This window comes from Cygnus olor, chromosome 10, assembly GCF_009769625.2.
Source record: "Cygnus olor isolate bCygOlo1 chromosome 10, bCygOlo1.pri.v2, whole genome shotgun sequence".
Lineage (NCBI taxonomy): Eukaryota > Metazoa > Chordata > Aves > Anseriformes > Anatidae > Cygnus > Cygnus olor.
In genome coordinates, this window is record NC_049178.1 from 21,609,149 (window position 1) to 21,631,829 (window position 22,681).

The 22,681-nt window shown below is 52.1% G+C and overlaps 1 protein-coding gene across 5 annotated transcripts in view; it reads left to right on the top strand.

Annotated features, from left to right (window-relative positions):
- The first annotated feature begins 915 nt into the window (after positions 1 to 915).
- The window catches only part of LMCD1 (LIM and cysteine rich domains 1), a 28,289-nt gene continuing 6,523 nt past the window's right edge, over positions 916 to 22,681 (top strand). The window contains exons 1-4 of one of the 5 annotated variants that reach the window (XM_040568335.1): positions 916 to 991; positions 15,292 to 15,380; positions 16,188 to 16,443; positions 21,672 to 22,007. In XM_040568335.1, the coding sequence (XP_040424269.1) occupies positions 15,292 to 15,380; positions 16,188 to 16,443; positions 21,672 to 22,007 (681 nt within the window). In that variant the 5' untranslated portion in view covers positions 916 to 991. Of the gene's footprint in view, positions 992 to 8,253; positions 8,499 to 11,851; positions 11,945 to 15,113; positions 15,177 to 15,291; positions 15,381 to 16,187; positions 16,444 to 21,671; positions 22,008 to 22,681 lie in introns of those variants that run through there. The other 4 variants (XM_040568334.1, XM_040568332.1, XM_040568333.1 and 1 more) reach the window with 4 other exon arrangements.

Here is a 22,681-nt window from a genome sequence, read left to right on the forward strand (position 1 = left end):
GTTCCTGGTATTTCAGCACGGTCCCGCCGGCGCCAGCAGGAGGAGGGCACAGCGGGGGGACAGGGGACAGGGCCAGCCGCCAGCCCATGCGTGTGGGCCCTCGCCCTCAGCGGGACAAGGGGGCTTTGTACTGGGCCTCCCTGCTAAAGCCAGAGAAGGCAGGAATGTCTGTGGGAAACTGTACAGGAGACCCTACCCTTTTGTGTAAAAAGAAAAAAAAAAAAAAAGAGAGAGAAAAGAAAAAAAGAAAAACAACACCCAAAGGCTATAGGTCATCAATTAACATACGCTGAAACAGCAAGAGGCACATGGTTCCAGACATTTTCTTCTGCTCAAAACACACCACGAGTGCTGCAATAAACTGCCCCGGCCCGCTCCTGCTGGTCCCCATGCTCTGGGCGGGAGCTGCGGTGGTGGTGGGGCTTGGTGCGGAGTGGTCAGCGGGGATGGGATGGGATGGGGATGGGGATGGGGATGGGGATGGGGATGGGGATGGGGATGGGGATGGGATGGGATGGGGTGGGGTGGGGACGGGGACGGGATGGGATTGGGATGGGGATGGGATGGGGACGGGGACGGGATGGGACGGGACGGGACAGGTACGGGGACGGGGATGGGGATGGGATGGGATGGGGATGGGACGGGGACGGGATGGGACGGGACAGGGACAGGGACGGGGACGGGGACGGGGAGGGGGACGGGGACGGGGACGGGGACGGGGACGGGGTTGGGGTTGGGGTTGGGGTGCGCCCAGCACTGTTGCGCTGCGCCCCGCACCCTGCGCGCCGCTCCCGCGCACACGTGCGCGCAGCACCCAGCGCGCCCCGCCCGGCCCTGCCCCGCCGCGCGCCCATTGGCCGGGAAAGTTCGTTCCGGCGGCCGATTGGCCGGGGGCCGCCGGGGGCCGCCAATGAAAGGCGCCGGGCGGGCGGCGCGCAGCAGGCGGGCAGCGGGCGCTGCGCGGGAGGGAGCCGGGGCCGGAGTGCGCAAGGTGCGGGGCGCGGGACGGGACGGGACGGGACGGGACGCAGCTGGGGGAGCGGCACCGTGCGGTGCGCAGCGGTGCGCGGCTGGGGGAGCGGAGCGGGACGGTGCGGTGCGCGGCTGGGGGAGCGGTGCGGTGCTGGACGCGGTGCCCGGCAGCGCGGTGCAGCCCCGCGGGCATCGCCCCGGGACGGTGCCGGTGCCGCCCCGGAGCCGGGCGCGGCTTCCCCGGTGCCGCCCGGTGCCGCCCCGTGCCGGAGGCGCCGCTCGGCTCCGCGCCCTGCGGCTGGGGGCGGCTGAGCCGCGCAGTGCGGGGGGCTCCCCGCTGCCGGCGGTTGTGGCTCCGCCGGGCTCCCGGCCCCGCTCCCGGCCGCGGTGCCCCGCGGGGGACGGAGCCGCGCCGGGAGGGAGCCCCCGGTAGCGGGGCCGAGCGGGGCGGGGCGGCCGCAGCCCCCGCGGTGCCCCGAGTCGCCGTCGGTGCGGCTGTTGGGGAAGCCGCTCGGGGCCGTCGGGGTTAGCCGCTGTCGGGCCGAGCGCTGCAGCGCTGAGCTTGTGCGCTTGGGGGGTTCGTCCCAGGCTTCGTAGGGGCTGGGAAGTGCTTGCGCCCCTTGGTCGGGCCACCGAAGGCTCGCTTTTACCTGGAAAATCCAGGTCTCTGCTGGAGATGAGCAAATGAACCAGAATAACTGAAGCCCTCCCTTGGCACGGCGTGGAGCTGAGTGGAAGGGGCTTTAATCGCTAAATAAAAACGTGTGGAACGGGTCGGCAGGGAGCAGCTGCTCTTACGGCCTTACTCGATGTACCTGTGTCACCGCATAGTTAGGGGATGAGTTAAATGCCTAATGTCAGCGCTTCGAGGCTTCCACATTGTTGTAATCTCATCTCCCGCTGCCAGACGGCTGCGGTGGGGCAGTGCCAGTGCGGGGGCACCGTGGGACCTCCCTGGCCACGGGATGGCAGCTTCCCGAGCTTTGTGCCAGCGCTGGCCTCGGAACCCCCTCCTGGGACAGGTCAGCCTCTGTCCCAGTGGCTCTGAGCAGTGCTGCTGCTCGAGCTGTTTGCAGGGTTTTGCAGAAAGCTGCCTGCTCTGTGCAGGTTGCCCTGGGCGGTGTTGGTGCTCGGCAGCAGCAAGGCGCGCTGGCCAAAGCATCTGCTGTTCCATGACACCTTCTCACGGGCAGGTACAGTTGAGGATTGTGCTGCTGCTTGTGGGGCTGTGGTGTGTTGGTTTTCATCAGGCACCAGTGTGGTTCCTGCCTTGGCCAGGGCTTTGCTCGCAGGGCTGGGGATGCCCCCGGAGCAGCAGGGTGAGATGTGGGCAGCGAGGAGGGCTGGGCAGTCAGCACCGTGGCAAAGCTGCTTCTGCACTAGACCCACCACCCAGGACCATCACCCAGGAGCTTCTCAGTTATCATCCTCAAAGGGGCTGGAGCCTGAGGCTGTGCAGTTGTGGGTCACAGGGTTTAAAAGCCTTTGAAAGGTTTCTCTGTGCAGAAACCCACCAGCCCTTCCAAAACATGCGGCCTGATGTTTAGCTCCCTTTGTTGGAAGGATGATGGATCATAAAGATCCACCATCCATAGAGATGCCATCTTTAACTGTAATTTCCCTTAGATCTGTGAAAGGAACAGCAGAAAGTGCCTGCAGTGGAAGGGTGCGCTCCTGTGGGACACGTCTTCTTGTGGTCACTTGTGACCAGGCAATGTGGAGCTTAATATCTCCTGCGTGGAGTGAGGGAGGTGAATACCCCATCTGTGTACCTCTTCTGACAGGCTGTCTGTCCCGGTTCACCTCAACTGGCACCGGGCACAACAGCATACAAAGAAAAGTCTCAGCTATTCTGCACTTTGAAAGGGAAACAAAATGGCATAACAAGAAAAATACTGAACCTGGATCAGTCTGGATAATACATGTCCAAAGACAAATGGGCGTCTTTGCAGTAGACGGCTGTTTAATTTCCTGAATCATGAGAAGGGCACTTTTTCTGGGCACAGGGTGAAATACTGTCAAATTTTAATTTGGTTTGGCAGTGTCGCGCAACCAGTTTGAGCAAGTTGGGGAAGGCAAGTCTGGAACTCATTAAGGCTTGCTGCAAGGCCCTGAAAATTTGATTTTCAATCACTGTTGGATTTAATTGTTGTTGATGTCTTGCCTAGCGTATTATGGGATTCTTTCTGAGGAAATTAAAACAGCATGAGCAGGACGGCATTCTGTTTGGCAAATGGGTTGTTTAGATTAAATTCTAAATGGAGAGTTAAAACTCAAAACCAAGATAAAGCATGATGGCTGGCATTTTGTGCTTTCCTGGAGCTATTTCAACTGGACTGTGGAGGCAGAAGGCATCAGGATTTGTGTACTGTTCTCACTAAATTCAGTCAATTTTTTTCAGGAGAAGAAAATAACCCTCTAAGCTAAAAGTGCTATTCAAAGCCAAGGTAAAGTTTACTCAGTTAATACAACTTTTGGTTCTTTAACTTTTTATTTCTTCAGTTCTCCAGCGTGGATTTTTTGCAAGCATCCAAAGCAGACAAATGGTAGGACAGGAAGAAAGTGCTGTTGCTGTGGCGAGACCTGCAAGGTACAGAGGTCTGGATGTCGCTGACCTTGGGGAGAGGCAGAAGCCAGCCTCTGTTTGCCATCAGCACCGTGGCTGGACACCTGAATACTCTGATCACGTATCCGCAGATGTGCGTGGGAATGCTATTAAGGCTTGGGAACTTGCCCCTTAAGTCTAAAATGTAGGGCATTTAAAAGCTAGAGTGTATTGGAGCCTCGGCTTTTTCATTCATTTCTTCATAAACTGTGTCCCTGGATGAAGACGCACAGGATTTTTGGGCTAAGTCCACAACTGTGCTTTCCCTTCAGAATGACGCCTGCTCTGCAGCTCTCCGCAGAGCTTGGACAGATGGCTGCCTTTGTGGTTAGACACTGAGCTCTCAAACAGTGAAGGTTACGCCTAAAAGTAGTCTTCCACAGAACACATCTGTGAAATCTATAGTCTGTCCAAAGCCACTCCGAAGCAATTTGAGTGTGCAGCAATAAAGATAGTAAACACTAACTGCCTGGATCGTGCATGCGAGGCAATCACATCAGTCACTTAAATGCGCGAGTGCTCTCTTGTGTAAACACTGTCAGTGACTGTACAAGCAACTTCATCCCTGCTGTTGGAAGTTGGACCTCATAATTTTTAACAATTAGGCCATAGAAAGTCGTTTATCTGTTGGAGACTTCTTGTGTCGATAGTTCCCGGTTCTGCTCTCCGTTAATAGAAATTCAGTGGATCACTGAGAAGCACTGGTTCCTCCTCCACAAAGCTGCCTCGTGGCTGGCGAGGTGTTTTGCCCCAGTGTAGGTACAAGAGGTTACACGTGGCCCAGGGCAGACAACCGTCGCCCTGCGTACCCTCTGTGAAAGGTGGTGTGCTGCTGTGACTAAATCCCCACTCAGAGCTGCCAGCATCATTGTGTTGGAGCCAAAAGGAGGAAATGCTGCTGCAGCTGTCATGGAGAAACAGATGTTGATCTTAATGCAGAAACCTGCTTAGTTCTGTGGACAAGTATTTATAGATATGAAATCATAAAGCACACATGGGTTAAAGAGCTTATTTTGGGACTTGGACTCAGGACTAAACCTAGCCCCATAAAACACAATTTACAAGTTACAAAATCCTTCTCATCCTGCAGGGAGGGAGTGTCTGGAGTATTTGTTTAGGCTGAGACTTTTCTTTTTTTTAAATATATAAAAAAATTTGTATTTCAGCCATTCAGGAAAAGCAGTATTTAGCTGTCCTAGCTTGAAGCTATTGCTTTATTTAAGGATGAGGCTGAAAGAAAGGGAAAGGTTTAGGGGAAGCTATTTCTTCTTTTTGGAAGAGGACCTGGAAAGGAAAAAAAAAATCTACTGTTGTCTTAGCAGGAGCGTGTGACTGCAAACCTACCCAAAAGCACGGTGGCCAGGTGCTCAGGCTCTGCAGTGTGGGAGGTGGCACAGCTCCTCAGCTTCTGCAACAGGGCTCTGGGCAGCCCCAGAATGAGCTCTGACTTCCCTTGCTGCCTCTGGACGCCTGGAGAAGTTCTGCTGTACTTCATGTGCTCTGCCACAGTTCCTTTGGGCACACCTTTGGCTTTCTCATGTCTCGATCTCTGCAGCTGTAAAATGTGAATGGTCAAGCTGAGGAGGGATTTAGGAGGACTAAATCAATGATGTTGCATAAAAACCTCATGGGAGTAGCTCCTGAAGTGCAAAATGTCAACGCAGTGATGGAAACCCCAGCTTCTGATGATGGCTCTGCACCATTTCCACTGCTGGAAGTGGGAAGGACAAAGCTGGCTTATGGGAAGGGAACTGATGACTAAAATGAGACACTTACCTGAGTACTTTGGAACTTATCACAGCTGCTGTTTAAATTTGGGTGGGTTCTTCCCATTCCATACACCTACGTGCAGCTTGTTTTGTTCTTATAATTGAGACCAAGTGTCTGAAGCACTGTCTTGTTTGTGGAAAAATCTATTCATTGTATTTTTTTTAATTTGCCCTTCTCTTATCATTAATTCACACATCCTTAGTGGAGAAAGGAATCCTGCCAACTATGTGCTCTTGGAAGAGCAAGATATTTGCAGAGGCTCTGGTTCTGTTATCTCTGTCATCCTGTAGGTTGAGATCTGGCAGCTCTATTGAAATAGTTTCCTCAGATATCAGTGCCTTTCCCAGGTCTTTATGCTGCTAAAATAAAAGGCAATAAACTTCTTACTTTGCAAAGTGTAGTATCAATTAGAGCCTCCAATATTCTAGATGGTACTAACTCATTCACTAACTTAAATCCTAATGAGAATGAGGTAAGACAATCTTTGTGAATGTCACTTTCTTTCTGTGAGCCTGGTAATTTGGATAACTGCTCAAAAGCTGTTTGTTTCCCTACCAGATTCTAAGTTAAGGCTACAATAGATGTTTTTCATCTATGAAAAGAAAACAAATCAAAGCTATCCTTTGCTGTTCCAAGTCAAAATTATTATAGATAGCAGCATGTGCAGAACTGATTAGTGCACTTTGAAGAGCAGTCGCTCACACTCGCACAAGTTTATTCCATTTGCAGCCGATGTCAAGCAGCCCCTTCAAAAAATAAATCTTGTCCTGGGCTGCCCATTCCAGAGGCTGTCCCCGCTACCTGGCTCCGGCTGCTCAGAGGTCTGCTTTGGGTGGTTTTCTGCTCGGCTCTGATGCTCGTGCCCTCAGTGCCGAGGGGCACTGCTCTGCTTCCCTGGGCTCTGCCTGTGCTCACCAGGGAGCAGTTGGGTGGCCTGCAGGTCCTGCTCGATGCTGGCTCCTGAAGAACAACTCCACGAGAGCTGCTTGGAACTTTTCCACTTGCAATCTTTTTGGGGCGTTTTTCCCCCCAGTTTGAGAGTCAGGCTTAGTGAGAAACAGGTGATCCCCTTCCTCAAGGAATTTATTAATAAGTTTTAGACTGGAAAACTATCTAGGAAAATGCTGAGTGAGATGGATTGCCCATCCAAATTATGAATTAAGATGCTTGAGGTCAAGCTTTTGAAAGGAGGCTTCTGCTACCCAAGGGAGGGCTGATTGGGATTCACCTACAATGATAAAAGGACCTTAACTCACTATTTTAGGAGGCAAATTAAATACTTCCAAAATATCTGTGGTTTTGTGGTTGGTTTTTCCCCTTCCGGAGGTATCCAGCCTTCCCTATTGGGGCCTTTAGGCCAAGTTTTCAATGCCTCTGTGGTTACCTGAAATTCAGGGTCATCATTTAGGTAACACCAAAAAGTGTTTTTCTGACATTGATTTGAATTCCACCTTGTGAATGCTGTTTAGCAGATAGCTCAGCCTTTGGGATTGCCCTGCTGTACTGCCTTGTTGAAAGGCAAACTGCTCGGTACCCTAAGCAGTGATAACTGGCCTTGCACTTAAATATCTGTATACAGAAGCTAATCAAGTGATGCAAATCAAAGGCCCTTATTTAAACAAGCACACATAAGTTCAGATTTGTTAGATTAATGTGATCCTTTTGCCAGCAGTAGGAACCACTGAAGGGAAAAACCTCTCCTGGTAATTGGACCAGGTTACTGACAGTCCCATTTATCTGAGTGCTTCTGCTTTTTGGCTTGAATTAAGAAATGAGAATAGAAGTGAGAATTGATGTGGGTTTCTTGCATGCTCTGAGTGCCTATTACCCAGGCTACCTTTACTCTGTACAGCTGTTTGAAGCACGGGTACCTTGAGGCCTCCCAGTAGCATGCAGCAGTCTGTGCTCAGCAGTGGAGCAGTGCTAGTTGCCGTACCAATTGCAGGGAGCAGCAGAGGATCTGCTTCAGCGCTAGTGCAGCAGTGTCCTGCTTTGCCTCAAAGTTAGGGCAGTCTGCCCCTGTGCACACCCCGGGCTTGGCCTCTGTTGGCTCCATCCCTGCTGCCAATGTGCTGGGGGTTTTCAGCAGTCCCTGACCGCAGCCCTTGGCCTGGCTGCGGCGCGGATGTGCTCGCAGGGAGCCCGGGGTCTCTGGGGGCTGCTGTGGGCAGCTCGCTCTGTGTCCCTGGGTGTGCCAAGAAGCTTTTCCTAACCCACAGCTGGTGCTGCTGCTTCAGCAGAGCCGAGGGAGGTGGGAGTCTCCAGCTCCAGCCCAGCAGGAGGATGTGGAGCTCACCCTTTTAGAGAGAGGCAGTTACGTGTGTGCTGGGGGCTGCGGCTGGAGAGGGGACAGCGAGGTGCCTCTTACACCTGGATATAATAGAACAATCGCTGCAAATCTGCCGTGCTGGACCTGCACATGGAAGGAAAATGCAAACAAGAAGGCTTTCTCTATGTACTGAGCCTGTCTTAGTTCCTGCCTGTAACTAAAACACAGTCCCTTGGATGCAGTAATATTTTGCTCTTAGGCTCAGCTGATTTTCCTCCCCCGGCCCATGCAGTACCTCGTAGCTCTGATTTGGGGTGTTGTACTTTTGCAGAACTTGCAGCGTTCCCCTCATCGCCGTACAGATACCTCTTCTGCTGTGTGTAAATGTTTACACCCTCCAGTTACTGGACTTCCTTTAAGGAAGTTTGACTTAGCTCCCTGTTATGTGAGCTTAGCTCTATTATAGTCAAATAATGACACCAAATTAATTGCTGTCCATCCATATCCTTGAGACTCAACAATTGCACTGAGCAAACCAGTCCCACCCATGTGAATACGATCTGCCTTTTCCTTTTTTCTTTGTTTGGGGCTTTCTCAAAGCTACAATTGTTAATCTCCGAAATTTGTTGCAGCTGGAGGAACCCCGCCCGGAGGGTTCATGCGGTGCCTGGACTGGGACTTTCGGGGCAAGGTGTCAAATGCCAAGGCTGCGCGAGGGTCTTCAGGGGCTGCACCAGAAGCTTGCCTTGTGTCCTTGGCTCTGCCACGAGGAGAGGTGAAACCAGGACCTCGGCTCTCAGTGCTGTTGTCAACGTGTAGTAACTTTTTGGAAGCCAGCTTTTCCTCCTCTCTCCCTAAAAAGGAGGAGGAAGCATACTTGAGGTAGTTACGTGTCTCCATTGCCGTTTTTAGCCTCCAAATAAGGTGTTGTGTAACGAGTACTTGCGGGATCCAGAAGGCTCGCTGCAGACGCAGGAGGGCCCCTCTCAGCCAGGCCCTTCTGGAGCTGCAGCAGCCGGTCCCAGAAGCCCTGCCAGAGGCTGGAGGGCGTGGGGTGGCTCGTGCAGCAGTGCCAGGGAGCAGTCACGGTGCCAGGGAGCAGTAACGGTGCCATGGATGTCACCCATCAGCCTGTCCTCATGTCCTCCGCTGGCATGGAGCGCAGCGAGCTGCCTCCTGTCCGACTGCTGCATGCAACACCCACTCAGGAAGGCGTATGTTCTTGAAAGCTTTCAGGGCCTTTGATTAATAACCATATTAGCCAAATTTGCCATTTGGCTGGAGCTGCCCTGAGTGTCTGGGGCATGGGGCCGGCACTCACAGCGAGACCCTGCTGCCCGGGGGAGCCTTCTCCTTCCAGGGCGTTTCCCACCTGCAGAACTGCTGCAGTCCGGCTTTGTGGTTAGACCAAGGCCCCCGTGGATACGCAGGAGGAAAGAGGATTAAAGGTCTTCCAAGGGAGCATGGTCTAAGCATCCCTGAGCAAATAAGGATCTCCTCACTTCAGCAATTGTCCTTTTGTTGCAGTGACTGACTTTGCAGCTGGAGCTGGCTCTGCTCTCCTGTTTCCGCCTTGCTTGTTGAGTCACTTAACCAAGACCCCGTCTGCTGCAGTCTCGTGCGGTAGCATGCTTCTGCTAGAGGAAAAATGAATTTGTCAAGGCTGTCTTGACCCTGTGCTTGTGCATGGCCAAAGAGAGATTGTGTAAGGAGCAGCCTAGTCTGGGCAATCTAATAGCCAAAGAAGAGGAAGAAAGCTAAGTGTCACTGAAAAGCCGACACCAGACTCATGACTGCGTTTCTCTTACGTGGTGTTGGTAGCAAATTCTTCAGCAAGGGTGGATGGATGCCCCTGGCCGGGGAGGGGAGTGGGCTGCAGGCAGTTCAGCCGGATCTGCACCTGCTCAGCTGGGTTAGAGGTCGGTCTGCTCTTACTGTGCTCAGTTCCTTCGTGGCTCAATCTCACAGTCCTTAAAGGAAAGCAAAATATTGCTGTGGGCTCCTCCTGGCGCTTGGTTAATCTGTGTATTACAGACGTTAAGTGGAGCTTCCTGATCCTGCGGTGACATGAGATAAATCAACCTCTGCAAAAGCAGCTATTAGCTGAGGATGTCAGGGTGTTAGCTTTCCCGTACTGCCCTTCTTGTAAGCTCTGTTTAAAGTTTGTATTAATATTAAATTTCTTCCACCCATTACTCCATAAAGCAGTTGGCTCTCAAGGAATGAGTTTCCTGGGAGCAGTGTGCTAGAGCTGCCCTGTGCTTCTGAGGCTAAACAAAGCGGAGGTGTTAAGTACATCCCGAGGCATTTTTTCCGCCCTGCAGATTGTATCAGCCTGTTCATCACTGTCTGCAGGAGGACCTCGGGAGCCACCCTGACTGCTGATGTTTTTGGTGCTGAGCTGTTTATCGCTACAGCGTCAGACTGGACGTGTGCAGACCACAAAACCATGACAGCTAACGGGGCTTTGTGTCCGTATTGAGCCAATTACACATAAGGGTGGAAAGTACTCGTGTTCCCGGAGATGCCGCTGTAGCAGGGAGGGCTCATTCCTGAGGGCCCATGCTCGCCGTAGCTGCTGTGTCCGTTCGGCACCGGGCGGTCCGAGCCCGGCCCCTTTGTGGTCTCGAAGCTTGGCTGGCTCCCCTGTGGCGATAGCCCGGGCATGGCAGGGTTTTTACTCAAGGACCATTCGCTGGAAAACACTTAGCCGAGCTTAGTCTGAAGTCTCCTGTTCTTGGCCATACTAAATCTGTGGCACTTAAAGCCACTGTTGTGAGGAGAGTGGAAAGAAACTTATTTAAAGGGGTTTTCAAGTCAAGGGGATGTGAAAACAGTGTTTTCTCCACGTGTCATTGAGGATGGTCCCCTTGCAGCAAGCTCAGTTGTCAAGCCAACTTCAGCAGACCAAAGGGCCGATGGCCAAGGTGTGCTGGACCGGTCAGAGGGCAATGATACACCCAAAACTTCTGGAATCGCAGCTGAGCTGTGAGCAGAGCAAGCTGGTGGGGCTGGACCTTGATCGGCTCATAACTTCTAACCAGGGGTCCATCCTGCCAGGTGGACCTGCCCTGGAAGCTCAGTGCTCCTTTGTCCTCAAGTCTAAACCAAGCAGGAATGACGTTTTGTTTTATTTTGTTTTTCCCGTGGCACTTGGCATTATAGGTTCTCTCTTTTCCAAAAACTGAGCAAACTTGCCAGTGTCTAGGATGGCCCTGCCTTTGGCCAGTGTAGTGAACCACAGCATTACACTGACCAAGAAGCTGGCATATTCCTGAGATTGTTCAGAGATGTTTTTGTGGGTAGAATGGCCTCAGTTTCCTATCATTTCACTGCCTAAGAATTTCCTCTGCCCTGACTTGCTTTCTCTCTCTTAGTAGCAAGAATGCTATCAGACTAAAAGCCAAAATAGAAATCTTAAAGTGCATTGTATATCTAGTCATGGTGAGCAGAATTTGCTTTTCTTCCAAGCAGTTTGTTGACACAGGCATTTTTGTTAAAGGCGTTACAAATGTCTTCACTCCTCACGTCTTAAACTCTCGCATCTCTTTTAACATTGTTGTATCCAGATGGGCTTGGGCATAGGCGGAGTCCAGGACAGTCTGTTTCACATTCTTACTGGGTTTGGTGGGCTTTGCCATGTTATATGTCTCTTTTTTCCTTTTTTTTTAACAAGAAATCTCCTTTTATGCGTATTTGAGGAGCTAGAGCTGAGCTGCGAGGAGAAGCTCCATATCTGGGCAGGGAGCCCTGCTGACCAGGCAGCCCGAGCAGCCGGCATGGCTCCTGTTGTGGTTGGCCCCTGCACTGCGATGGGAATAAGGAGCTCAGAGCTCCCTGCGCTGCTGAGGGAGAGAGAAGCGTGCTGTCCCCCAAGTACAGTGACATTGCCGTGCTCCACGTCCTCGCGAGGGCAGATGCTGCCTGGAGGGGTCAGAGCTCGCAGGAGGAAATGCGAGAGGTGGTGGCTGAGTGCCCTGACCCGTGTGGAGGGGGCTCAGGTGCATTTGACAGGATCTGTCCCTGCCATGGGGATGTCCCCTGAATTCACAGGGCCACCCACGCTGCCCTGCAGGCAGTGGTGGGCATGAGCTGCTGTCCCAGCCCCTTCCCCTACTGCTGCAGACCTGCACCTCCAAGGGCAGAGGAACCCGAGCCACCCCAGGAGCTGCACGTTGCCTTGAAAAGCTTCTGGATTTTCATATATATTTTCTTCATACATTTTCTATAGCTCTAGACTTGTGACTGCCATGCGTGGTGAGGAGCAGTGGGTCGTGCTATGGACACCTGCAAACAGAAGTTTCCAAAGAGATCTGGAGCTCCTGATGGTGAAGGCATCGGGGCTTGGCAAGAGCAATTGCACAAATGGGAGGGATGGTGGCTGGGTCTTCTCTGCGGGTCTGAATTTGTATGTGGTGGAAAATAATGGCTGGGACTTCAGCTCCATCTTAAGGAAACATATCCCCAACCTTCAGTACGTAGCTCAGAGGTGGGGATTGCCCATTAATGCCCGCAGGTTTGTTCTGCAGGTGAAACAGTGGCAGTTTCAGATGAGAGCTGAGACTTCAGTGTATCAAATCTGATCCATTTTGCTGTATGCGTTTCAGCTGAGTAAATGTGTAACTGGTGAGACCGTAGTGAAAGTTCAAAAGCACTTCCCCAGGATGGTGTTTGCAGAGGAACTGTGCCAAGGTGGCAGGTGGGGAGGTGAAACCTGCATTTCAGCCCGTCTGATAAGCTTCACCAAGGCAGCATCTGCTACAGGGTGGCATCAGAAGTGTTCTGATGTGAAAACTCAGAAAATCACAGGCTCCCAGTGGGAAGAGCCCCGGGACTGCTGGCCGGATGGCGTGGGGTGGTGCTGGCTGCTGCGACACCGACTGCCTGCTGCTGCCCAGTGTCACTGGGCTGGTGGCCGTGTTTGCACACCCACACTGCCATGTGCCCAAAGGGCCTCACAGGCGTTCATGTCGGCAGAAGAAGCCGTTAGCTGAACAGAAGTTTTTAGCCCCTTTTTGTATGAGGTCCTCCGGACTTGTCCTTCCATGGCCGAGCTGGAGGTGGTCCATACACAGCAGCGTGGGGCACCTTACTTCCCGGCTGGGCTGTTCACGAGGCTTCAGGATGCACGGGCAGCATTTGGAGCTGGAAGCTTTTGTAGCAGGGGCAGGTGTCCGAACACGAAACCCAGCAGCCTGCTGCAGAGGCCATCCACAAGCTGGGCAGCAGGGCTGGGGCACAGGTCTCAGGTTCCCCAGGGACTGCATGGGGCACTTAGTTAGCCCCAGCTACATGTGGAGCTGGCACGTGAAGCAGAGGTCTTATCTGGACAAGTAGAATAAATTACCAGGGCAGGGGCCCATGAACCCTCAGGCAGTAAAGAAATACCGGGCTTGCATCCCGGCATGAAGGCTGCAGGCGGGTGGCCACCCCCTGGATGGCCGAGCTCCCACCCTGGTACCTGGGTGGCTCCATGTGCTCTTGCTGCTGACGGTGCTTTTCGCTTTGCTTCCACTCTGCATGGGCTGTGTAATGACGCTTTTCCAAATTAGTTTATTTAATCCAGATGTTTGCTTTTTGAATAAACAAACATTCATAGTCCCTTGTCTGTATCATAGTCCCTTGTCTGTACTCAGCTTCTGGTCCATTAAGATTAGAGTCGGTTTAAAAAAAAAAAAAAAAGGTAGATATGTAGCACATAGTTCCAGAACTGACAAGATTTAAAGTGGTCTGTGTGTCAGAAATGTAAATGTGTGTCTGTTCTGGAGAGCTGGGTCAGAGCTGAAGAATCAAAAGCATCCTATTTTCTGCATGCTAGAGGCAGGGGGAATGCGTGTGCATGCACTCAAGTGCATGTTAAGACCATTTAGAAATGTATTTTTATGAATTCCCAGGATGAGAGGTCTGTCCTTTCAGTGGTCTTCCAAATGTCTGGAAAAACTGAAGGTGAAATCTGAAGTGAAAACTAAAGGTGAAGTCAGAGGCACAACTGAAATAGCAGGCCCTTGGACAAAGGGAGCAGGAACGGACCATTTTGTACCGATGGGGATGGGTTTCTCAAGGATGAGCGGTCTAGTGGGAAGATAAAAAAAAATGGGAGCTGGGGCAGGAGGAGCAAAGCAAGCACTGCTTTAAGTAGCGCATGGTCGTGTGGCGGCACAAGCGCGGCTCGGAAACACACGTGGGCTGAATTAAGATTGCGCAGGCAGCACCACCCTGCTCGAGCACTGGGAGCCTCTGCAGCCTTAGCTGTGTTGGGAAGGACTCCGCCTGGGCGCACACCAATGCCTGGTCGATGCCTGGAACAAGCTGCTACCTCTAGAAGAATAAGTGTACGCAGACTGCGTGAATGGGAGCAAACAAAAAGGACATGGTAGTGCAAGATTTGTATGCGTTAGGCCTTAAAGGAAAATGAGCTTCAAAGTGGTCAGAAAATTGCAGGAGGCTGGCATTTTACAATGCCTCCCGAGGACTGGGAGTACTGGGTGTGCTGGCGTGGGTGGCAGAGCAGAGAACTGGCTGCAGCTTTGCTTGCAGACGGTAACCCCATGGAGCTGCCACCACTACTGGAGTTGTTTTCCTTAAGCCCATTTTTACAGGGAACAAAGGTGTCTTTCACACAGGAGTCTACGAGTTCCTGTAAAAACAGCCAGGCTGACAAGCCCAGCGCCCGCCGTGTCCCTCCTCCCCGATGCTTCCTGCAGCCCTCGCTTCTTGGCTCCCGCCGTACCCTCCTGCATTCCTCACATTCACAAAGCCGTGTTCAATAAGTCTGCGGCACAGACACTCAAACAAGTTTATTCTCAGCGTTATTGGCTCCTGCTGTGACTCCTTGCACTTGCCTGCCTGCTGCTGGGAGGCTGTCAGGGCTGTCTGTGCGGCAGTGAGCACCCATGTACGTAACTGCTGCGAGCGCAGCACAACCGCAGCGCGTCTTCCCCTCCCGCTGCCTTTCCTCCCGGAGCCCTTCCCTGCTGCATTTCCTCTTCACCATGGAAAGCACCCATAAAGCCCAGCACCCGAGATGAGGGAATGTGACACTCCCCAGATATATCTGAGTGCCTGTGGGACAGACCGAGGAGGTGCAGGCTGCGCTGCAGCTGGCAGCCTCCGGTCACGGCAGCGTGCCTCCGCGCCTCGCTGCAACCTCGCTGCACAGCGGCGCTCCTCGGCCGGGGCTCTGCTGCTGTGGCACTGGCGTGGGCGTTCTGAGGTGTCATGTCCTCTGGTAGCTTGCACCAGGCTACCTGCTTCTGGCTTTAATGGCGTGCCACGAAATCTCTCTGGCTTGCACAAATGCATATGTGCTGTATATGAGTTGACTGCAAATAATATTTTAGTAAGACCACAAGGGTGGCTGCCCAGCACCTTGTGCATGCTAGATGTGCCAGCTCAAACCCACCTTCCTCACAATGTCCCAGGCCAGTTATGGCTCTGGCATGTGGCCTTCTCTCAATCTGTGGTAAAAAACTTCAACCCAACCATCCCTGTGGAATCCCATAGCCAGCCTGCATGGACAGGGATCAGACAGCATCTGGGAGCTTTGGGGCATCACAGCGTGTAAGGCATGGCCAAAGAATTCAGCATCTGAAGGACCGAGTGCAGGGCTAGCGCTCAAGCCTTGGATGGTCTTTTAGAAGCAAACCTTTCCAACTGGTGTTCTGCTCTTTTCCAGATGTCCGTGAGCCAGCAGCAGTCGGGAAGAGGTGTGCCATGCTTACGCTGCAGAGGGATGTGCACGGGCTTCGAGCCACATTCTTGGAGGTAATGTCTGTGCTGGGATGGGCCCTACCTCTGAGGCTGTCCTTTCGGGTCCTGTTGTTGTATCAGTGGCTCTGAGGGCAAAGAAAAGCTGCAAAGTCCTTGGGCACTGCTGGGATGGTGCAGGGAGGACACGCTGTCTTGCTTGGACAAGCGCTGGGTGGAAACCACGCTTGTGCTCCCTGTTCTCTGTCCCCCTTCCTTCACTGAAACTGCTCTTTTATTTTAATTTGGTTCGTGAATACATCTTTAATTGATGCAATTAGAGGATGGTTTGAATCATACTTGTTCTAAGACCCTGCTGAAATACTTCAGGTTGCATCAGAGTTAGTCTGTCCTTTTAAAACTTGATGGAAAAGTTGTCCAGCAGAGAATGGTCTTACAGACCCATACAGACCCATCTCTGTTTTATAGCCATTGCAATTAGGACTGTAGAATACCCTGAGCTGGGAGGGAGATCCCCAAAGGTCATCAAGTCCATCTCCTTAAAATGGTGGACGCGTGGCTATCAGTTCCCCTTCCAGTGGTCACCTTTTTAAAGGCATGTAAAGCCTCGTAGCAGGCGAGGCTTGTGCTCTGCAGTGGGAGGCTGGGAGGTCTGGTGGTGCCTTTGCGGGACAGCGCCAAGGCTGGCAGCTCTCTGCTCCAGCCCCACAGCTCGCGCCAGGGAAGCCTTTCGGCCTATGTCACCAGCCCAGTTTGCATTTACCCTTTTAGCGTGGCTGGATCTCGGTGGCAGAGCCTTTGAAAAAGCGCATGCCTCCTGCCACCACGGTGTATCAAAAGGACGATCTCGCTTGTCGCTCGCAGGAAAATATGCAAGTCATGCAAATGCAGCCAGGAGGATCACAGCCTGAGCTCCGACGTGGAGGATGACCGGAAAATTGGCCGCCTGCTGACGGATTCAAAGTACGCCACGCTCACTGCCCGGGTGAAAGGAGGGGACGGCGTTCGCATTTACAAAAGGAACCGCATGATCATCACCAACCCCATCGTGTCGCGGAAAGACCCCACCTTTGACACCATCACGTATGAGTGGGCTCCGCCGGGGCTCACCCAGAAGCTGGTAAGGGAATACAGCTCAGCTTTGGAATAAAGGTGCCATGAAAAATAGCAAAGCAGGTGGTTTGCCTCATGGAGCAAAACTGAATGTAATATTTAGTATTTTGGAAAGCTAGGTAAATATCCAAAGCAGGTAGAAGAGAGGAATGGGTTGCCTTTGGGTTTGTGTAGGCTTGCTTACATTTCTAGTAGAAGTCAGTGCATGTTTTACAACAAGAAGGCTCGCTCCTTTGGTAACATTCATGTCCAATGAAACACTGCTGGGGAGAGATCCCATCTGGGCCGTCCTGCGTGCAGCCCACAGAGGCATTGCCAGGCTCAGAGAGCCCAGAGGGGTGTGGAAGCAAGTCCTGCAGGCCCTTTTGGGGTGTTGTGAGCCCTGCACAGCCAAGTCTGGGCTGGGGTTTGATCGTCCCTAAACATGCCCCAAGGAGGCTGCCAAAGAGGGAGACAGCTGTGAAAGCTGTGGGACACGCACAAGGATGGTGGAGCTGCGCTGGCCACATGTTAAGCCTAGAGACCTGTTCCCTCTACGTCCAGCTCTGTAAATTACTCTGTTATGGAAACGGGCTTTAATGATAAGGCAGAAATAGCTGTCCTCCATATAGCAGTGCATGCTGAGGTTATCGGTAATGTTGGACTTGTGATAGGCCTGGCACCTCCGCTTCATTAAGCAGGAGCATAGCCAGCTCTCCCTGTGCCTCCACGCAGCAGATGGGCCTGGCCCCTGCCCCAAGCACAGCGCCGCTGCCGCTCGGGCACTGGGCCCACAGCCGCGGAAACGCCTTCATGGAGCCGGGACGTAGCAGCCCACCGGCTGCAGCATTCGCTTCCTGGCTTAACTTTTTGTATTGCTGCTTTCCTTCATTTAGGCTCAGATGTGCCAGGCAGGGGGGGTGATGGGTCTGGAGTAGCCCTGGGGGTGGGTGCTGCAGCAGCCGGTCCCTGTCCTCCATCCCTGTCCCTGTCCCCAAATCCGTCCGCAGTGGGGCGGGCAGGCAAGCCGTCGGCTGCCTCCTGGCACACAGGCGCTGCTGCAGGCCCTGCCGATGGCCGCCCTCCAAGGGGAAGCAGGTGTAGGCACCTTCCTGCTCCTGCCTGCTGGCCTGGGCAGGCAGCATGGCACGGCCCGGCGAGGCAGGGTGCAGAGGGGAGGGAACCAGCAGCTCCCCCATTGAACCAGCACGTCGAGGGATGAATGCTGGAGCTAGACCCAAACCTGGTGCTGTTTGCCAAACTATATTCAGGACCTAAAAGTGAGCCTGGTATGAACTGTCAGCGTGCATCAGCACGCAATGGTGCTTGTCTAAAGATCCTTCTGGAAGCAGGGTTTCTCGTGCTCTGGAGGACTTGTAGCTGGAAACTACAGCCCCTGGGCTGAGTTTTCTGGAGCTTCCTTGCGGAAGGAACAGGAGGGGAAAATGACGTTTGTGGCAACAGGCTCACTCCGCTGCTGTGCACAACCTGGAAGCTGGTGGGCAGCAGCACCGTGGGCAGCATGACCCCCCCAAGTCACCCAGAGCTGGTCCAGATGAAAATACTTCTGCTCTGAGCATACAAAGAACTCAGTGTAGAAAGGGGAGAGAGCAGGCATCGTCCCATGCTGTGGGGGCGGACCGAAAGCCCCCAGCCCTGTCCCACCTTCCTGTGCCTGGTTTGCCTGGGTCAGTAGTAATGCTGCTGTGGGAACGCATGGAAGTGGTTTCAGGCGTGTGGAAATCAGTTAGCCAGGAGAGGACTTCTGGAGGGAAAGCACTTAACTGAACTTTAACTGTGCTGTGGTACTGAAAACATTACACATTACACCGTCATTAGTGGACAGCTTTTGCTCTTCAAATTAAACAAATAGTTTAAAGCTGCTTAAAATTGCAACCAGATTTTTTTAGAAGATGAATTGGGAAACAAATGTGGAAATTGCAGCTGCAGACCCAAATGACAGACCTGTTATTTACTCTTAAACTCAGTAGTCCTCGCCCTGTTGGGAAGGCTGTACGGGAGGTGCCACGAGGTCCGTACTGGAAACGCAGATGGGCACGCAGCTCTGTAACCAGCTTGTGCTGATGGGAGCAGACCCCTGGGCTTTAGTAAAGGACCAAGACTCCCACTTACTTGACTGTCTGGCTGTTTAATCATAGTGCTACTGCTTGTAGTTTCCTTTCTTTTACTTTTTTTTTTCTTTTGGTAGGAGCTAGCAAAGCAGGAATGTTTATTTAACCAGTGTTTGCCTTCCACAGATCCCAGGGGGAATTAGGGAACTTGTTGAGGGATGGGGAGAACAATGATGGCACTTCTCCAACCTAGCATGATTTATTAAGCAGCTGCCCAGCCCGGGATTTATCAGAAATTCAATTTTGACTGCTAAAAGCTGGCTGCAGAGAGGTGCTGCTGGCAGCTGGCACCTCGGGACAGGGTCAGCTCCGTACAGCGAAGGAAGCCCAAAGCCTGCTGTTGCCATGCTGCTTCCTTTTGTGACCCTGAGCCCAGACATGCCTCTTGCAGGCATACATTTGTGATTGTAGCGTGCAGCACTGAGCAGCAGGGCACAGCAGGGCCGGGTCCTCGATAGCTCCATGACCCAGAGCATCGCATTCAATCCCTGCAGAGCCAGCAAGGGGAGAGGCTCAAACGCAGGCGTTTCATGGAGCTTTGGAACTTCTTGCCTCTCTGAGTTGAAGTAGTGGCTAAACAGATTGGAAGTTATCTGAGTTCAAGTAAACAGTGCTCAGGAACTTTGAAGACAACCTTGATAAATTTTGGCTTAATGATCAACTTGACAAACTCAGGAAGAATATTGGATGTCAACAATTCTTGATTAGTTCAAAAGGAACTTTGGCCAAAAAGCTTTTAGTGCATAACTGACTCGCTCCAGCGATTTCCTTCTGAAGGCGAAGTAGAAACTGTTTTTTTTTTTTTTTTCATATTGTTGTCGTGAAGTGGATGGTCCAATAATAGGGGAAGCTCAGAGTATGTTTTTATTAAGCCATGCCTGGATAAGTTATGACGTAGATATTCAGGGTCTTTGGGGAAAGTGGAAAGAGCAGTTCATAAAATATCTCTTAAAAAAAAAAAGTAGTTAACAGTGCTGAAAACTTAAAATGGTTTTCCTCAAAATCATCTGTGCTAAGGCAGCATAATAAAGCATTTGACAGCAGTAATACATGATAGTAGCAAAAGAAGCAGCTTTTTATTATCTTTTATTTCAGTTTTTGGTGTCAGGTTGAATTATTTTTCCTGGTCTATTCTCTGGACACATTTTAAGACATCTGCAGTTATAACCTTAAGCATTCCCTTGACCCGGGGAGTGAAGTCACGCTGAATGTCTGCACAAATGCTGAGAAGTGCCACTGACCAGTCCGGCTGTCCTTTTAAGAAAGGCTTGAGGCATTGCTCAAAGCCTGGCACCAGAGAGGAGCAAGATGCTTCAGATGCACGTGCTGGCATTTTGCTGCTCTTGTAGCTCTGGTGTAAGTGTGCGTTGGTCCTGACCCATTTGTACTGCATTCTTTCTTCCACTGAGATTACACCAAACTACTATCTGCTAGTGCTCTTGCTGCAGCTGAACCAAGCCAGCAGGCTGCATTGTGTACTCTGTCTTAAAGTTCATCACCATACAGCAGCGAGGTATTAGTTTGCTTTTCTTTCCAGCTGTCAAGTATCGGTGGCAGCATCTTTATTTTTTTGAGGCATGCTGTGTGAGGCCTGGGATGAGCTTTAAGTAAATTTTTGTCTTTTGCTTCTGTAGTTTTTATTAGGCCTTTTGGCTTCTGTGAAAACCATCTTTGTAGCAAATGGTTTTTACTGCATCCTCTGGCTTTGTAACCCATTTTTCCCAAGCAGCACCTTCTCCCATGAGGCTACCACTGTGCCTCTGCAAACTTCTAGATACCGATCCTACCAGTGCACAGGGGCACAGTAGACTGAATTTTGATGTCTAATGCAATGTGCAGCAACATTAACATATGCTCCAAGACATGGGGAGGAAGGCCTGACTCCATTAAATCATTTGTTTTTTGCTGTCACAAAACTTCAAGGGGGAATATTGCCCTGAATATTGCTGTTTGGCTGCAAGTAGCTGGAGTGGAAACTGACTTTGAAATTTACACAAGCATGATGAGCTGTTCAGTGTCACCTTTCTGTATTTAAAAGGCCATATTGAGCTAGACTATGTACAGTGAATAGTTAATCATTTCTCCATTCCTTTAAAATTCAATTTTCAAATGCTGACCAAGTAAGAAACAAATCTAATGCAGCTGGATGCTGGTCTTTAAAACTCAATGGCAACGAGCCAACTGGCTGCCCGTTCGCTCTTCACACTACAATAGGAAAAATGTCTTGAGTGGGAAACTCCCTTCCCTTTAAGCACCAGGCCAGAAAGAAGTTAAGTGCGCAGCCCCCCCTTCCTGCAGATGTTGATCCAGCCTGGGACAGACCGCTCCAGGATCCGTTTACTCTGCTCTTATGGCAGTGGCTGGGGGCCAGCTGAGTAGGAGACTAAACTTCAGAGACGGTTTCTTAGCATTTGCTTCCCACGTTGCAGGGCATCAGTGGCAAAACACCGTCCCTTTATTGCAAAATCAATAGTCCAGTAGTGTGGGTCTTGGAGATGCAGACTCAACAGACATCTGATTACTTTTTTTATTAGGATTTTATGTGAATTGTAAAGGGACTTTTCACTATAAATTGTGCTGTATGCATTCAGTGGGGGGCTGTGGGGGGCTGTTCTCGGTTCCTCACTGTAAGGAACGTGTTTCTCAGGCTCCCAGTCCCTATGGGCAGGGTGACACTGGCTGATCTCCAGTTTATGATGAACTTTGATGGGTTTCTGGTCTTTTCAGCAGCCTTATTGTCTGTCCTGCTGCTGGCGAGGGAGGGTGCGGTGGGATCTGGACGCCAGCCAGCGAAGCCAGCAGGAGCTGGGGGAGCTGTCAGTAGGTCGTTGTCTTTTGGCACTGCCCGAAGTGCACGACATGAGGAGCTTCATGCAAGCATAGCCTGCGGTGTCTGATGCTGCAATGATCTGGTTCGGGTAAACACAGCGAGGTGTGCAGCAGAGCAAACCCACTTCTGCCTCTGTTTTCTGAGGATGAAAACTGTCACTGATCAGCGATAGCCTGGCTGCTGCCTGCATCTGAGTAAATTTGGCCTTGTATCGCTAAATGGCGGGTTGGAAGTTGAGAGGGGGAGGCGGGCAGGGGGTCGGTGGTGCTGACTGTCGCCTCTTGCCCCCTCCAGGCCATGCAGTACATGGAGCTGCTCCCCAAGGACATGCAGCCGGTGGCGGGCACCGACGGGGCCTACCACCGCCGGCGGCAGCTGATGAGGCAGCTCCCGGTGTACGACCACGACCCATCCCAGTGCCGCGGCCTGGCCGAGGGCGAGGTGAAGCTGATGGAAGACTTCGTGAAGAAGTACAAGGCCGAGGCGCTGGGCGTCGGGGAGGTGGCACTGCCAGGCCAGGGCGGCAGCGGAAAAGAGGAGGGGAAGGCGCAGGACACGGGCTCGGCCACCGGCAAGACCCCTGAGACCACCAATGGGGCCCTGGAGAGCACGCCCGCGGCAGGGCTCTACGTAAGTGCTGTGCTCTGTGGTGGGACGGGCTGGTGGCAGTGCCCTGCGTCTGGGGTGCTTTGGGGGCAGGTACGGTGTCAGCTGAAAGAAAGCAATAGACAAATGTGCCAGCAGGAATTTCCTTTCCTTGTTTACAATGCTGCTCCTGCTCGTCCAAGCCTGCTATAATGCCTTTCCAAACCGGACGAGCAGTGCCGGGATGCTTGGTGGCATCACAGCATGCTGCAGTGCAGTGGTGGGAGAGGCACCGGTGGGGCCCCCATGTGCTCCTCCATCCCAGCCGGGCACAAGTACCCATCCAAGAGCCATGAGGAAGGGTTATCTTTCCTCCCCATCCTCATCCCTCCACTGCAGATGCCTGTTGAACCACCAGGGCATGTAAATGCTTTTTGTTTCCTGCTTGCTGTAGGAACCAATGATTTCAACGTTGGATTCTTGGCAGCTCTGAAAGATTGAGCTTGATATGTTCCCAGGTGATTGTGTAAAAGTAAGATCAGAAACTGTGTGTAACTGCAAGTTCAAGTATTTTCAGCTAAGCCTCCAGAGCAGTACAAATAGAGAGAATACAAGTGACTATAGGTGGTGGCTCAGCCTAAATAATGCAGAGCTATGAACACGGAGACAGTACTGCAGAGGCCATGATTACTCTGGAGAACTTTGAACAGAGCACGCAT